At 44.0% G+C, this 16,726-nt stretch overlaps 2 protein-coding genes across 4 annotated transcripts in view; one reads left to right on the top strand and one right to left on the bottom strand.

Moving 5' to 3' along the window:
• Positions 1-10,816, bottom strand: part of DNAJC7 (DnaJ heat shock protein family (Hsp40) member C7) — a 30,459-nt gene extending 19,643 nt beyond the window's left edge. Inside the window, exons 1-3 of the mRNA XM_027870318.1 lie at positions 10,726-10,816; positions 10,436-10,633; positions 9,985-10,375 (exon numbers count right to left, since the gene is read on the bottom strand). Of these exons, the coding sequence (XP_027726119.1) occupies positions 9,985-10,375; positions 10,436-10,633; positions 10,726-10,816 (680 nt within the window). The remainder of the gene's footprint in view (positions 1-9,984; positions 10,376-10,435; positions 10,634-10,725) is intronic.
• A 1,060-nt stretch (positions 10,817-11,876) lies between these two features.
• NKIRAS2 (NFKB inhibitor interacting Ras like 2) overlaps positions 11,877-16,726 on the top strand; it is an 8,230-nt gene continuing 3,380 nt past the window's right edge. The window contains exons 1-3 of one of the 3 annotated variants that reach the window (XM_027870284.1): positions 11,877-11,979; positions 13,593-13,717; positions 14,476-14,717. In XM_027870284.1, coding sequence (XP_027726085.1) covers positions 11,882-11,979; positions 13,593-13,717; positions 14,476-14,717 — 465 coding nt within the window. In that variant the 5' untranslated portion in view covers positions 11,877-11,881. Of the gene's footprint in view, positions 11,980-13,587; positions 13,718-14,475; positions 14,718-16,726 lie in introns of all 3 variants that reach the window. The other 2 variants (XM_027870286.1, XM_027870285.1) reach the window with 2 other exon arrangements.

Raw genomic sequence — 16,726 nt, 5'->3', positions numbered from 1 at the left:
TTACTAATAAGGGCAAACTTTTACATCCCTACAAGGGAAGATGAGGCTAACCCTCAATAGGATTCTCAGAATCCTATTTGTTATTACACCACGTTAAAGGGGTTTACATAAAGGGGGTGGGTATACGTTGACTTGGATGTAATGATAAAAAAAAAATCTAATCAAGTGGGTTAAATGAATCCGAGTAAGTGGATTAATCTGATCTAACTAAAAAAATGTTCTGAGAGAAAAGGAAAGGAGGAGGCAGACAAGGGTAAATTACATTACAAGAAAAGGCACAAAAACCTATTACAGGAGAGGGAAAGAAGGGAGGGGGATAAGCATTGCTTGAACCGTACCCTTATCAGATTTGGCTCAAGAAGGCAATAACATAAGCAGTCAGGTACTCATATTGATAGACTTAACCCTTCTCAGCAATAAAAGGATCTAAGACATCTCCAAAGGCCTCATGATGGAAAATGCTATCCACATCCAAAGAAAGAACTATGGAGTTTCAATGCAGATGGAAGCATACTATTTGCTATTTTTTTTCTTCTGTTGTGTTTTGTTTCCTCTTTCTGGTGGTTCCTCCTATTGGTTCTAATTCTTACTTACAACATCACTAATGTGAAAATATGTTTAATAGGAATGTCTATGTAAAGCCGATATCAAGAGTACATGCCGTCTTGGGGAGGGAGGTGGGGAGGGAGGGGGAGAAAAATTTAAAACTCAAAAGCTTATTAAAGTGATTGTTGATAAATCAAAATAAATTAATTTTTAAAAAGTTTCAATGACCCTTTTTTTGGCAACTTCATTGCTAGCTACTTTCTCCACCCTGAATAACCCTCCTCCCTAAATAAAAATGAAAAACAATCCATATGACAAATAAGCATACTCAAGCAAAACAAATCCATATACTTGCCATGCCCCAAAATATGTGCCTCTAATTCAGTACCCTGAGTCCATTACTCTTCTGTCAGGAGATGGGCAAGCACCCTTCCTCAACAGTCCTTTAGAGTTGCTGATGGTCACTGCATTGATCAATGTTCCTAAGTCTTTAAAGGTTGTTTTTCTTTATAGTGTTAATTGTATAAACTGTTCTCCTGATTCTGCTTATTTCACTCAGCATCAGTTCATACAAGCCTTTCCAAGTCACTTAACACCAATTGCCTCTCACACACACAAAAAAACAGATCATACTCCACAATTTAAACTAAGCAAAATAAAAACAAAAGCTTCTGTATGAGTAAAGTAAATGAGGACCCAATTAGGAGAGAAAGGATGCAGTGGGGAAAATATTTGCATTGAATATCCTTATAAATCTGATAATGAAACTATAGGGCTTTGACACAAATGTATAACCTCAAGAGATATGCCCTAGTAGTTAGCAAAGGACATTTACAGTTTTTTAAAATGACTATAAATGACCACATGAAAATGTTCTCCAAATCACCACCTATAAGAGAAATTAAAAATTAAAACAACCCTAAGGTTTCACTTCCAGCCACACACACACATACACGGCCAAAGGTGCCAAAGCTAGAAATTTAAAGGCACACTGATGGATGAACTGTTGGTGGAACTCTGAAGTGGCCTCACATTTCCATTTTTGCTTTTTTGGGGGGCTAGGCAATGGGGTTAAGTGACTTGCCCAGGGTCATACTGCTAGTAAGTATCTGAAGTTGGATTTGAACTCAAGCACTCCTGACTTCAGGACTGGTGCTCTATCCACTGTGCCACCCAGCTGCTCCACACAGTTCTGTATTTCAATTCCAAATTTTTAGAGAAATGTAACAAAACTGCTCATACCTGTGACTTAGCATTTCCACTACTCGAAGTTAAAGACAGAAACAAAGGTCTAATATACATGAAAATATTCCTACAACCACTCTGTGATAAAAAAAGAACTGGAAACAAAGTAAATGCCCATCAACTGGGAAATGGATGAAAAAACTGATCATTTATCTCTTATGGTATAATGAATAAAATGCAATGTTGTTATGAATGAGAAATTCAGAGAAATATGGGAAAGACTTGTATGAACTGATACAATGAAATTACCAGAACCAAGAGAAAAACAAATAATAAGCACAATGTAAATAAACAGATAACTAAAAGAAAAATCAGTGGCTTGAAAAGATAATGAAGCATAGCTCCTCATCCATGGCAGAGGTACAGGACTATCAAGGCAGAATTTTTTATACAATTTCTGGTGTGATCTCTCTATCAAATGTTTCTGCTTAACTGTTTTTGTTATAAGGAAGGATTAAATCTGGAGGGGGTAATATGGAAAATAACTATGGTATAAAGATCAAAAGCATTAATATAACATTTTTCTGGTTTGGGTTTTTTGTTATTAAAAGAAATCATGCCTCACTCTGAGTGCTTTTATTTTATATGATCATGGGATTTAAAAGTGGAAGAGGCCTTTGAAATTATCTAGTCCAATTTCCTCATTTTACTGGGGAGGGAGCTGAGGCCCAGAAGGATGACTTGTCACAAGTTTATTCAAGCACCACAGATGCAGTTACTATATGAAGAGGTGTTCTATTTTATGTAAATTATCTATCCAGCCAGGAAGTCAACTTGTTAGGACCACCCTATTCTATTTCATGTGGTTAAAATACAGTATTTTCTAATTACACTGCTAATTCCTCTCCCATTTTTGGAATCATTCATCTATTGCTAATATTTACACAAAGGTTGCCAAGGGAATCAGCATCAAGTCTTAAGGTTCAGTATCTGCACTAGGAGCAGGTTTTGTTAGCTACTTTGTGACTGCCACAATTTATCCCATGTTTAATTTGTGGCTGTTACAACTCTGGGGGTGGAGGGGAGGTAGAGGGGGGAAAGAGAAGAGGAGAGAGGAAGAGAGAGAAGGAGAGAGAGAAAAAAAGAGATAAGAAAGAGAGAGAGAGAATGTATATATATTCCTATTTTCCTTTGTAAATGTGAACAAATACTGCTTACTCTTAAAAAATACACACACACACTATGGAGCCATGATACACTTTACTTTAGACTTTAAAAATCATTATTAAATGGAGTTTTCCTTCCACTAATTATGGGTGCTGAAATCACTCTCTCTAAACCAAAATGTCACTGATGTGCAAAATCTCAAGGGACGTTGCTACCCTCTGGACCAAAAGCCCAAAGGTTATTTCCTTGGCAATGGCTGGTCATCTAGTATGAGGTAACAAGATAATGAGAGCTCAGCTAGGTTCAAGTTAGGATACACAAGTTTAGATTGATGGCTTATTTTTTGCTGTATATTTATGCATCCCACTATTTTTATGTTCCTTTCTTCCTGCTTCCAAATATGATGACTTGTAAATGATGCTTATCATAGGCTGAAATAAGGAAATCTTGGACCATACCTTGGCTTCTGAGGCCTAGATAACCAGTTTTTACATCATTTTTTCACATTCCTTTGTGAAGAGGCTTTGAACAGAGATAAGGGAGCAAACATTTCAATCCAATGCACTGCTATCCTGGCTTAGCCAATCACTGCCCTCGGATCCTCGAATACTAGGAAACTGAGGAAATATCACTAACACTGGCTAGAAATGTAGTTAGAACTTCAACTGCCTGTAAAGACTATATAACATATACTTGGTGGGGCAAGGTCAGCCATCGGCTTATTAAACAATTACACGTTTAGAGAGCAATTGCTGTTGAATTGTGGGGAAAGTAACCAAAAAAGTCTGAACGCCTTTCTTGTCCCTCCCCCAAGCCCCTACAAACTCCCAAACTAAGTCAGTATCAAATGCTGAAATCAAACTAAGGTTTATATCCTAAGGCAATTTGTACGTTTACAACTGAGATATATTAAAAACATGAAAAAATCCTTGGTTCACATTACAATACACCCTGTTACATCTACAAATATTTCATTTTCTTCCAAAATACTTCCAGGTTAGAATATTTAAAACAACTCTTTGCTACAAGTCAACTAAACCTATCTATTACCATTTAAATTGGTATCTGACAATTTTAATCAGTTACCATTAATGCAGGATTCTTTATTTGGTGGGATTTCTGATACTGCTGGGGAGTTCTCTCTGAAATTATACTGAGTAGTTAAAATTATACTGAAGAGTTGAATCTATATTTTACAAAATATTGTCCACAGAATAACTCTGTGAGGTAGGTACTATGAATAATAATCCTTCCTTTTCTAATCATATCCTACTTATCCTGTGTACGAGCACACACACACAGAGAAAAAGCTTGTTTATACATATTTATTTGCTTGTTGTCTCCCCTATTAGACTGTGAGTTCGTTAAGGTCAGGTACTATCTTTTGCCTCTTTTTATATTCCAAGCACTTAGCTCAATGCCCGGAACACTATAAGCATTTAATAAATGATTACTATCATAATCCCCATTTTAGAGGTGAAAATCTGAGACTCAGAGAGGTCAATGTGTAGCACAAGTTCACAAAACTAATAAACAGAACAATCAGAATCCAAACTTACGATCACTGCAGGCTACTAAAGAAATCTGCATTATTTGTGCTTTTCCAACTTAAGATTTATTCTCCTCTGATGCCCTAAAAATAATAGGGCAATTTCAGTTTCTTTTTTGGAATCATGATATGCTGACTTTTTCTTCTGGGTGTTTAGAAAAAAGACAACACTTTCTTTATTGCAAGACATTGGTTTTAATATATTAAAAAGTTCATCTCTTCTGATATCATTACTAATTGTTCCAATTAGAACAGATGTGGAGGCCTGAATGAGGTCATTTTGCATTTTATCACTGATAAATCTCCCTCACTGCTACTTGAGAAGCTAAGGGGAGAAAATAAAAAGCTTAACTGAAAAAAAAATTAGCCCTAAGTACTGTTCTTTGTTGTGAGAGCATGGTATTTTGAGAGTTTTTTTCTTCCTTCAGGGAATATTAGAACAGCAGCAAGAAAGTGCAGAAAATGCACCTTTCCTCCACCAGTGAATGTCTTTTAATAAGAACTGGATCAAATAAGAGAAAGACAATAATGACAATGAAGACAATCATGGTGGCAGAGGTGTTTTATACACTCCCAATTCTTACAAACAGCACTTCCAAAGAGTCATATCATTTTATAACTCTTAAATATTCCTTTTTTCAGCCATATTTACTATGGATTAACCAAACTCTCACACCCTTCAAAACCTATAGGATCTTAAGATGATGATATCAAGTAAAACCTTCTATTCCATAGCCCAAGTCTTCTGTCCCCACGGGCTTGGTAGGGATGTTGTTGTTTCAGGTTCTACTACCTCTGTGCCTCATAAGAGGGTGGAGCTGAGACTAGAAATCTAGGTTCTACTCTAAGGCTGGTCAATAATTTACATCTTACCATTATTAAGTCATACCTATGTCACAACTTCTTGGTCTTTCATAAATCTAGGAGAGTCATGCCTGTGAACCTGGAGGTACTAAGAGTCACTGGAGATTCCAGAATCTCCAATGACTCTTAGTACCTCCAGGATCACTGGTATGGTGGCAATGGTAGGCCCTTAAGGATGTCTGAAATGTGTGTGTGTGTGTGTGTGTGTGTCGGTGTGTGTATGTGTGTGTGTAAAATAATACAAAAATTCCAAGCTAGACAGGAGATTAGGGAGATGGGGAAAAGAACAGGAAAGGAAAACTATCCTAGTGTTTTGACATCAGTCACTTAAAATTAGAAAGGGTATTTGTGTGTTTGAAAGTAGGAAGTGGTCACTGAGAAAGAAGACCCTCCAACCGATAACTAAAATTAATCAAGTGATTGTTGTTTTTCTCAGATGGCAGTCTCAGTGTTGCTCATAAGAAAAAGAACCAATGCTGCAAACAAGAAGAGCTAGGGACAGATCACACTGGGCAGCAGCACTCCCTACTGTTTGTGGAAAGGAGGAGCACCTACAGCAAGTTGCTTGAAACAGTTACAGCTCAGCTGATTAAATAAAAGCAAACTGGCTTCCTCCTCCACTTTCTGAAGAAGCCCTGCTGCTGTGTATGCAGACAGGTGTACTACATCAACTCCGAGGATTCTTAACTTTTTAATTAGAAGAGCACATCCTGAGCGGGTGAGGCAGGCCACAGGCTCAAGAGGGAGGGAGGGCAAAGGCCTGTGATACTACATGATATTCATGGGAAAACTTTCGGTGAGTTTCATAAACGTTTCTAGTGATAACCTGAAGGCTGAAGCATGCTGCTTCACAGTGATTTTCCTAAGAATCACTGGCTTTCCAAATAGGCCAGAAAGACTGACTGGCATTCCATGCCTCACTTTCACCCAGAATCAGGATAAGTTCAACGCTTTCTGGGAAAGAGGAAGACATGAAAGAAAGAAACAGTAGAAACTGAACCTGCTGGAGCTGATGACTCCCAGAGCAGGTCCACTGTCCCAAGAGTTTGAGCTAGTCTTCTCTTTCTCATGTTTTCCTCACAGATCTAACCCTATGTTCTGTCTTAGGATTAGGAGAGACAATTACCCGTCTTTGACAGACTGAAACTTCCAGTTACAGGAGTAACACATCCTGAGGGAAATAAACTACAACTCCCAGAATTCTGTTAGAATCAGATTGCCAAAACCAAACACCCTTCACTGAGTCATTGCTCTTGCAAGCCATCCAGACACCCCATTATGGTGTGGTGAACTAGGAAAAAAAAACCCAAAACATTTTGACCTAGTTAGGGTAGAAAAGATATTATCCAGAAAATGACATGGCCAGTGGAAAAACCACACAGGTCAATAGTCTCTGAACCTGTACCTTTTCGTTTAGACTCTTCTAATTTAAAAGAATACCTGGAATGACCTCTAAGTAACTTCCACATCATTCAGCACTGGAGAGGGGGGCCAAACATTAGGAGGACAAAGGAGAAATATGCTCAGAGGTACCCTGCACCAAGCAACAGGGCCACTGGGCAGCTGACCATTATTCTCCAAACAGGAAAACCAGCTCGCTCCCCAAGTGCCCAGTACTCAGATCTACTTTAAAAAAAAAAAAAACAAAAACGGTCCCTTCTATGAATAAACTGGTTTCTGATTGGTCAGAACACACAACAGGGTTGGGCTTTAAGCCAATCGGAGTTCTGGTGGTTGGGAATGGACCTGAGCAACTGCCAGTCAACTGGCCCAACATTCATCAAAAATCACTTGATTTATCCTCTATATGGGTCTATGACCCAGGTAATGTGGAGAAGGAGAAGGGGAAGACCTTCAGTGTGCATTCTATTTTTTTTAATCTAATAATTTTCAGCAATTCTGAAACTTTAAAGTAAGTATGTTCAAAAAATTTGTTGCTATTCAGGGTTCAGAACTCCTAGCTCTAACCCTCCCACAAACCTCACTGATGTTGCCTTTAGCTCTTGATTATCTTTAGTTCCTGTCTTACTACGCCAACAAATACAAGTGGAGTTGGGGAACAGTCTTTATAAATATATATTCTTGGGGGAGGGTGTGTGTGTGTCATATACGACATCCTATCCGAAGCAGGCATGAGAAATTTTCATTTATACAGCAATAAACTGAACAGAAGGATTATATTTTTACACATATATGTACAGACACATATATTATAGATTGTTCCAGTTCAATTTAGCGCTATGGGGTGACTGATAGTCTTTCATGCCTGCTTTTTGAGGAGGTAAATACTTTATTTGCTCAAAGTAAGATGACTTCACTAGTATGGTGACTGGCTTAGTGAACCAAATCCAGGTATCCTGATTCTTAAGGATATAACTCTCCTCATTTCTCCCTGGCTTAGGATCACAGACAGCGTCATAGATTTGGAACTGAAAGACACTCTAGAGGCACTATAGGTCTAACCCTATCATTTTACAGTTAAGTAAGCTGTTTGAATGACCACCTGCTTTCAGATGTGTGTAAACAAGAATCTTTTCTTTAAATAAGGAAGAGAAGGAACAACTCAAAGCCCAAACTTACCCTTATAATACCTCATTGAGAGGCCAATCTGCTGCACAGCCCTGGAAGCATCAAACAACAGCTATGCTGCTTTACCACAGAGCCCTCAAGGTAGACTGGATGTCAACATGGGTAGCCAACTCAAACAGTCAATGTGAATCCGAGAACATGAACCACTGGAATTTTAAGCTTGTATCAGCTCCTTGATTCCTAATAGGATGAATCTCTTCTAGAGGCAAGAGGAACCAAGAATCTCGGTCCATTTTGTAGCAGATATTGGCCTTTATGACTAAGAGTGCTTTAATTTCAGCTTCTTCAAAAAAGAACACTGCCAGAGGTACAGAGCACAAAATAAGTAGTTTCATTTTCCCTTGGAGACACCCGGCTAAGAAAATGAAACCCACTGCCCATTTTAAACATGACAGCTACTGATGCCTAGACACCACAAAGCTCAAGAAAACTCTTCTTCCTTTGCCCCCTACTGGGACAGTGACAGTTCAGCAGCAAAGGCAGGTGGCAATGATGAAAAGATAATTTTTTCCTTGAGCCAAAGGAGTGCCTGGTCCTGGTGGACATACAAAGCACATCCATGTACACAAACACTGCCTCACAAAGTCAGCTCAAGGGATGTTTCCTATTTTGTTCCCAGGTGGAACTGACACTGGACCTAGAACTGAACCTCCAAGAGCCTGGCTAACCATGTCAGCATGCAAAAGGGAATTTCTAAGAGCTGTCCCCAGTCCCTACCTCTACCTCCCCCCCCATGTGTATAAGTGGGAGATACAGGTGACTGGGAGGAGACAGGGTACAACTTGTACGAATACAAAAACCTCCTAAGATGCTGAACTCTTCACCCCCCACCTCATTTTCAGCCCTAAATCTCCAAACTTCAAAGGAAGGCTGGACTGTCCTACAGGTCACCTAAGCAGGTCTACAGGCTAGGAAGAAGGACTATTGCTTCCCATTATGCAATTCCTTAGTAGAAGAATGAGTTACATTTGTTCTAACTTCTCAACTGATTAGGGGACGAATGTTTAGATCAACGCCAAGAATCTGAGGCCAGCCTTTACCGGTCCTTTTCAACTACGATAATCTGAGCCCTGAGTAAAGTAAACTGCTTGCAGGAGCTTCTGTGTCTCCCATCATATCAAAATCTCAGGATGTGAACTTTGGAAATGCATCCTTTGATCTGAGTGAAAATTTAGGAAAGGGTAAATATTAAACTGAACACATTGAGGGTATGCTTATGGATAGGGACTGGATCACAGCCAGAGTCACCTGAGTCCCATAATCTCCACCCCATAACATAGAAGCATCCAAAATGGGGCCATGACTGGGAGTCATAGAAGGGGAAAGGCAGTTAAAATGAAGAGTCATAAAATAATGTGGGAAGAATCCAGGCTTTCTCAGAAAAACCTCCCACTGGGCTGCAGCAGCTGGGGCTGGTCCTCTTTGCCCACCTCAGGCCATTGCAGCTGCCTGACCCACAGGGCCAACTGGCCCCCAAGTAGGCTGACTTCTGGGCTCCCTCCAGCAGGGGTCTTTCCCAGGACACTTGGGGAGGGACGGGCAAAAAGGATCCCCAACAATCAATGTCCCCCACCCCAGGCCTGTGGGGGTGGGAGGTGGGTATGGTATAACCTAGTATCGCAGAGCAGGCTAGGGTCGGGGGAATATGTAGGACGCGCAGGATCACCGAACTGGTTAAGGGAGGGGTACCCAGTGGGGGGAGGGGGATGGGGGGGTCTGGCAGAAGAGGTTGCCAAGACCCAGAGAGGCCAAGGGCCTCGCCCAAGGTCACACAGCAAAAGCATCGGAGCCCAGCTGTGACTCTGTGGGTCCGGGAGCTCCAGGTTGAGGCTCCCTCCTCCCCTTCCTAAGACCTCGGGCCGGAAACCCAGGATTGAGGAGTGTCTCGGTGGGGGGCTACTGGAAGGGGAGTCACAGCAGCCCTGATCATTACTCCCGCGTCCCCCTCCCCAGCCCTGGGGGCTCCAGCCGCGCGCGGGGCCAGGGCCCAGTCGGGCCGGGTGGTGGGGAGGGCGGTCTCCCCACCCCAGGAGCCGGGGCCCGCTCCCGCGCCCCTCCCCTGGGCCCGCCAGCGTCCCCGTTACCTTCTGGTTTCCTCGTCATCAGGCAGCTCGGGCTCGGGTTCGGCCGCCGTCGCCTCCGCCATTACCACATCGCACTCCGCGGCCGCCGCCATCTTACCGCCAGGGCCAGGGAGCCGGGTGGGGGGCGGGCTGTAAAGAGCACTTCCGGGCGCAGGAGCAACGAGCGGCGCCGCCGCGGCGGCCTGGCTGCGCCCAGAGAGGCTCTCTCGGGCTCGCCGACCGGCGGCAGGGCGCGCGGGCTGCCAGAGCGGCGCCGGGCCCCGTCTGGACGCTGGGGCCGGGGTGCGGGCCCAGAGGCGGTACCGGCTTGTCGGGGGAGCCAGCTTGGAAGAGGCTGCGGGGGCGCGGAGGGGGGCTCCGTATCCGTCGCCCGGGGGGCCGCGCGCTGGCCCTGGAGACGCGGCTCAGCCTCAGGGTTCTGAGGGCCCTGTCGCCATGGCAACGCCCTCGCGTTCTTCTCGCTGGACTCCGTGCGAGAGACAAGAGGAACTGGAGTGGCCCCGGGAGTCCGGCGGCGGTCGGCTGGCGTGCTGGGAAGGGTGGCCTTCGGAGCCCTGCCCAGCCAAGCCGGAGGAACGCGGCCCGCGCCTTTCATCCTCGCCCGAGATCCCCAAGCGCGGCGGGGGCCTCCCCCTCATGATGCTCCGACCTGTTTTATGGGCGGCTTTTCATGTGGGCCGCCCGGGAGTGCCACCTCAGCACTAACCCGGGGGTGCCACCTTTGGTTTATGGGGGACCCGCCGGGCCCAGGCCCCCACGCCCCTGCCCCACAGTAAACTCCCATCCCAGCAGCTGCTCTCACCCAGTCCACGCCACCCGACACTGATTCCATCGAGATTTAAAGTAACAAAAACGCCCCTCTCCCTGTAAATCCATGTGTCCAACTGATGCTGCCCCTGGCCCCTAAACTGTAAGGTACTTGAAGACAGGGATGCATAGACTACGAGCTCCTTGTGAGCAGGGATTGGTTGTTTTGTTTCCGTTTCCGTAGGTCCCCCAGTGCTTAGCATAGTGCCTGGTGCATAGCAGGCCTTTAATAGATGCTAGTTGACTGATCATATAGGGGGCTGGTTGTCCAACATCCAATTTAATTAATTCAGTTGAGTTCAGTGTTCAGTGAAATGATCCACATTATGTGGTGGAAAGAACTTTGGAAAGACCAAGGTTGAATGCTAGTTCTGCTACTAAATTTCTTGTGTGACCTTTGTGTCTAATTTGGCAAAAGGGAGTTGGCCTACAGTGATCTCTCCATCCAATATCCCCTCCAGCTCTAAAATCTAGGAGCCTCATGGAATTTATGACTTAAGTTTCAAGTCAGGTGTCACCTCCTACAGGAAGCCTACCCTGATACTTTCCAACCAGAAATTACCTTGTATATATATATTGACCTCACAATAGACTATATGCTTCTCCAGGGCAGTGATGATTTCTTTTTTTTTTCTCCACAGTTCCTTGTGGGGGTATTTAATAGTAGGTACCTAATGATACGTATTTAATAAATGTTTGGTTAAATGGATGAGTGAATCCTATCAACTTGTACAGTGCTGCAAACAAATTAAGGGGAATGGGAGAGCCGGTGCACCCTCTACCCCGTATCCTTGACCTTGAGATTGCCAGGGCCTTCAGCCTGGTACCAGACTCTCACTCTCATCCTTTTGGTCTTAAAAGCCCAAGAAATTTATGGACCATCCTTTCCCTTTCCTTTTTGGGGGGGAAAAAATCCTCAGTATCCACTCTAGTGGGAAAAGATCTTTGGCCCCCTCAGTCATAGCTTGTTCCAGATGACGTCCACCTCGTTTTCAGCCCCATGGCTCTAGAGGGAGCTGTGTTGCTTCGTTAGCATCCCTTTGCTTGCCCGGGCTCCTCTTGCCAGTTCGCCGGATGCTGGAGGGTGGGGATGATTGGGACGTTAAGGAAGGAAGTGGGAAGTTGCTTCTGTCGGCATCAGCTGCTGCTGCAGTTAGGAACTTATACCCGAGGAGAGACCCTCAGTAGGTAGGTAGCCTCTGTTAGCTTGCTTCAGGGTACCCTGTGCATCCAGGGTGGAGGGATGGTGCAGCATCCTACGACCACAGAGCACAGGACAAAAGGGACATAGACAGCAGTTATCACTCCCTCTCATCTCCTGCCCTGGTTGGGCAATAATGGGAGGCACAAAACAGGACACAGGCGCTCCTTGGTCAGTTGGTTTTCCCTCTTGGGCCTTGACCACGGCCTGCTGCTCAGCGCCATCGAGACACTCCCCAAATAAACCCATGATTCTGCCATCTAAGAGTCCTGGGGTTCTCTTTGCCTTTGATCTCTTTGCCCAGAGTTTCCTTTTTGGAGGGTCTCTCAGGTTCCACTATGGGGTCATAGATTTAGAACTGGGAACTCTTCTTTGTCTACGGGCCTGACTCTTGTCTTTCTCTGGGTCCATGGACCCCTTACTATGTGTGAGAGCCTTACCTCGGAGGTATCTCTGAGTTTAACCGTTCATGTTATATATCTCAGCAGCAAAATGACTCATACCACAACCAGCCTCCCCCCTGCAATCCCCCAATACACACACTCAAAGCCCCCTCCAATTCTTTGAGCTTTGTCTTCTGTAATCTTGACTCACCTCTCTAAATGCTCTTACTCTACACTGCTGGTTTGGCAGGCTCTGGGGAGCAAGGTGGAGTGGTTCTGGAGGGAAGCATTCCTTTCTCGGGCTAAACCCAAACGTCTGCCAAGGCCTCAATCAGTGCAGCATAGTCAGACAATTAAGTTTGGGATCATTTTTTCTTTAACATCAAAAGGAAGATGAGGGCTGAGATGTATAGATATTGTGGCCTTAGCAAATAGTCCCTTCTATATCCTAGTATTGTTGAGGTTTAGGGGTACTGGGACCCCAAAATCAGAACATGTGGGTCCTGCCTGAAAGAATTCTACGCAAGCCTTCTTTCAGCCAAAGACAAGGTTTATTAGAACATCTGTCATATTGGGCAGACTCTTACAGAGTCTGAATGTTAGTGAGCTATTGGCTAGATTGTAAGAATCTAAGAACCTTAATGGAGACAAGATAGACCTTATATACAGAAAAACTATGGGAGGGATCTAGGAGAGGCCAAGTAGTTTGGGGTGTCTGGAGGAGGGATCTAAGAAGATCTAGATGGGAGTGGCCAGTAAGTTGGGGTGAACAGAACTCCTGGGACCTGGACCATGTGGCCAAGGGAGAAGGCAGCCTAGCTAGGATTAAGGGTGGGAAATGACCGGGGGCCATAGGGAGGTAAGACAATGGAGGGCTAGGGTAGGTTAAAGGTAACAGAATTGGGAGATTGTGTGTAGCCACAATGCAAGGCCAGTTGATGGGATTATAGGGTGGATGCCAGAGATTTGGCCATGTGGAAAAGTCCAGGGTTTTTCCTTTCTGGGGTCCAGATCCCAACCTCATCAGTATGCAGAGAAAGGGGACCTATGCCTGGGGGTCACAGTAACCGTCACTCTTCCTACCTGTAAACCCATCATCTCAATGTTTTGAAGAGTCCCAATTCCCAGCGATTATATGTCAAATTCAGAACTTGAGTTCTGATCGCCACTCCCGTGTTGTGTTTTCTCCTCTTTCCCTGTTTTCTATCTAAGTGTAGCCTGTCTCCTCCCCAGAGTGGAGGTCTGTCCATGGGGAAGAGCTGCAAAGTGGTTGTGTGTGGCCAGGCATCGGTGGGGAAGACCTCGATCCTAGAACAGCTGTTGTATGGTAACCATGTAGTAGGTAAGTGCTGGGATTTGGGAAGGGGAGTGAAAAGGGACAACAATGGAGGTGCCAAGGGGGAGTTAGATCTCTCCTCCACACACATGCACAGCCCAGGGGCCAGCTCCAGGCATCTAGGTGGCTATGTGGAGTAAGCACATAGAAGTCAACATCATTCCATGTGGAATCGACCCTCCAGGATTGGAAGGAGCCCTCACAATGGAGTCGGAGGAAGAAAGCCCAGGGTCCCAGAAATGGTGCAGAAAAGCTTTAATTAGCAGGATATTTGTACATTGCTAATTATGTGTCAGGAGGCATTATGGCATGTCAGAATTGACATGAGAGCTGACTTGTGAGCCAGGAAGTCCTGGGTTCAGTCTCACCTCTGACTTGTACTGACTGTGGGACCTTGGGTAACTTACTTAACCTTTTAGTGCTCTGGGCAACTTTCTAAGACTTGAGTTGCAGAAAAGGTACATCTGACTGAAATTGGTAGAAGGAGTTTCCTCACCTCAGAGTTCCCTATTCCAATGAAATCACAGGCCCAGTCCCTATCACTAATTTAGTATCAGAGTGCACTCACATTAGTGATCCCCTAATCCTTGCCCCACATTCTTCAGTAGCGCCCCCAACCCCTACTTTTTTACCTTTTTTCACACTTAAATACCCCCAGCTTGAGGAAAGTCCCTGGTTGGGCTCTCAGGAAATACCCAGTTTTACTCACTGTTGTCCCATCATCCCTCTCAAAAAAAATGATAAATGGACTTATCCCCTTCCAGGTTCTGAGATGATTGAAACCCAGGAAGACATCTATGTGGGTTCCATTGAGACTGACCGAGGTGTGAGGGAGCAGGTGAGATTCTATGACACCCGGGGCCTGCGAGATGGGGCAGAACTTCCCAGGCACTGTTTCTCCTGTACAGACGGCTATGTCCTCGTCTATAGCACTAACAGCCGAGAGTCCTTCCAGAGAGTCGAACTGCTCAAGAAGGAGATTGATAAATCGAAGGACAAGAAGGAGGTATGAATTAAGCCATCATACACAACTCAGCCTTAGTAATGTAAATCACCTTAATGATAATGGTTTTAAGAATATTGATAACATTTGAAAACTGGAGGACAGGGTGGGGGAAAACTTTGGGAGAGGTGTGTGGATTGGGATTGAGAGGGTGGGAGGAGCAGTCTTGGAGGGGTGGGTGGGATGGGGAGTAGGAGGATGGAGGATAACAGGGATAGAATGAAAAGAGAGGCTAAGAAAGAAAATAGTAAAAATGAGAGAGAGGGAAATTCACAAATAGTAATTATAACTTTGAATGTGAATGGGTGTTTATAGCAGCTCTCTTTGTGGTGGCAAAGAACGGGAAATTTCGGGGATCCCTATCAAGTGGGGAGTGGCTGAATAAGTTGTGGTGTATGGTTGTGATGGAATACTATTGTGCTATAAAAAATGATGAGCTCATTGATTTTAGAAAGCATGGAAAGGCTTGAATTGACTTCACATGAAATGGTGAAGAGCAAAGTGAGCAGAAACAAGAAAACATTGTATACAGTAACAGCAGTAAAGGACATGTGAAGAAAGACACTATCTGCATCCAGAGAAAGAACTGACAGATTTTATATATACATGACTATTTGTGTCTCATGGTAGATCTGGGATGGGGTGGGGGAGAAGGAAGAAAAAAAGAAAAAAAAAGAATTTACATTATAACTTTTTTATGTATTTAAAAGGAATATCAAGTTGTACATAATAGATTTGTAGTTTCATGTGCAATCTTTTTTTTAGTCATAATATGTTATGGAAATGCTTATTTTATTCCATAAATTAAAAACAACATGAAATAAAAAAGGAGGTGTGGCAGGGCAGGGCTGCTGTGGGGAGACCCTAGGGGTTCGTGGAGGAGAGATGTGGTCATTGGCAGAGTGTTGTCAAGGGGCCAACTGCAGTAGGAGGCCAGCACTACTTCATCAGGGGCATGCCAGATCTTCCTTTTTTTGAACCTTCTCAGAGTAATGCAACAGCTGGTCAGCAGAGGTTCCTAGGGCAGTGCTCCCTTAGGCCTTCTAGTGGGGAGGAAGACAGTGGGGTCAAGCATTCCATGCAAAGCTCTCTCTGTAAGCCCCTTGCCACTATGTGGAGGGAAAGACAAAATATTAACCTGACTGCCATTTCACATATGGGCTTCATTGCTTTGTTTTCAGGGTGTTTCCCTCTTCAGGTTTCTCTTTAAGATTCAAAGGCTCCTGGAAGGAGGGGAGGGGAGGGGAGGGCTGTCACACTTTAATATCTTTAAGCTGGAACTGAGAACATCAGGGACTTTTGTTGTTGTTCAGTCATTTCTGACTCTTCATGACCCCATTTGAGGTTTTCTTGGCAAAGATACAGGAGTGATTTGCCATTTCCTTCTCCAGCTCATTTGACAGATGAGGAAACTGAGGCAAATAGGGTTAAGTGACTTACCCAGAGTCATACAGCTAGTAAATGTCTGAGGCCAGATTTGAACTTTGGTCTTCCTGACTCCAGGTCTAGCACTCTATCTACTATGCAACCTAACCACTCTCATCCAGCACCTTACTGGTTACATTATCAAGGATTAGCTGACAATCAGCAGAGAGAACAGGAATTGTGTACAAGGAAGGGACCAGGTGGGAAGGGAAGCATAAGATCAGTCTGAAGCACCATAAACAACTACTTAGAACCATTTCAGATGCTCAGATAATAGGACTGTAGAACATGGCATAGGATTGCTTGAGGCTGAACCAAGTTTTAGATTGGAGATAGAGAGGAAAAAAAATCCCAAATTCATCACCCAGACTTTTTTATCTTTTTTTATTAATTTATTTTGATGTATCAACAATCACTTCCATAAGCTTTTGAGTTTTAAATTTTTCTCCCCCTCCCTCCCTGCCTCCCTTCCCAAGATGGCATGCACTCTGATATAGGCTCTACATATTCATTCCTATTAAACATGTTTTCACATTAGTAATGTTGTAAGTAAGAATTAGAACCAATAGGAAGAACCACCAGAAAGA

Source organism: Vombatus ursinus, unplaced genomic scaffold (assembly GCF_900497805.2).
Source record: "Vombatus ursinus unplaced genomic scaffold, bare-nosed wombat genome assembly UNPS02014797.1, whole genome shotgun sequence".
In the NCBI taxonomy this organism is placed as follows: domain Eukaryota; kingdom Metazoa; phylum Chordata; class Mammalia; order Diprotodontia; family Vombatidae; genus Vombatus; species Vombatus ursinus.
The sequence above is the reverse complement of the archived record's forward strand: the minus strand, read 5'-3'. Positions and strand labels throughout refer to the sequence as shown.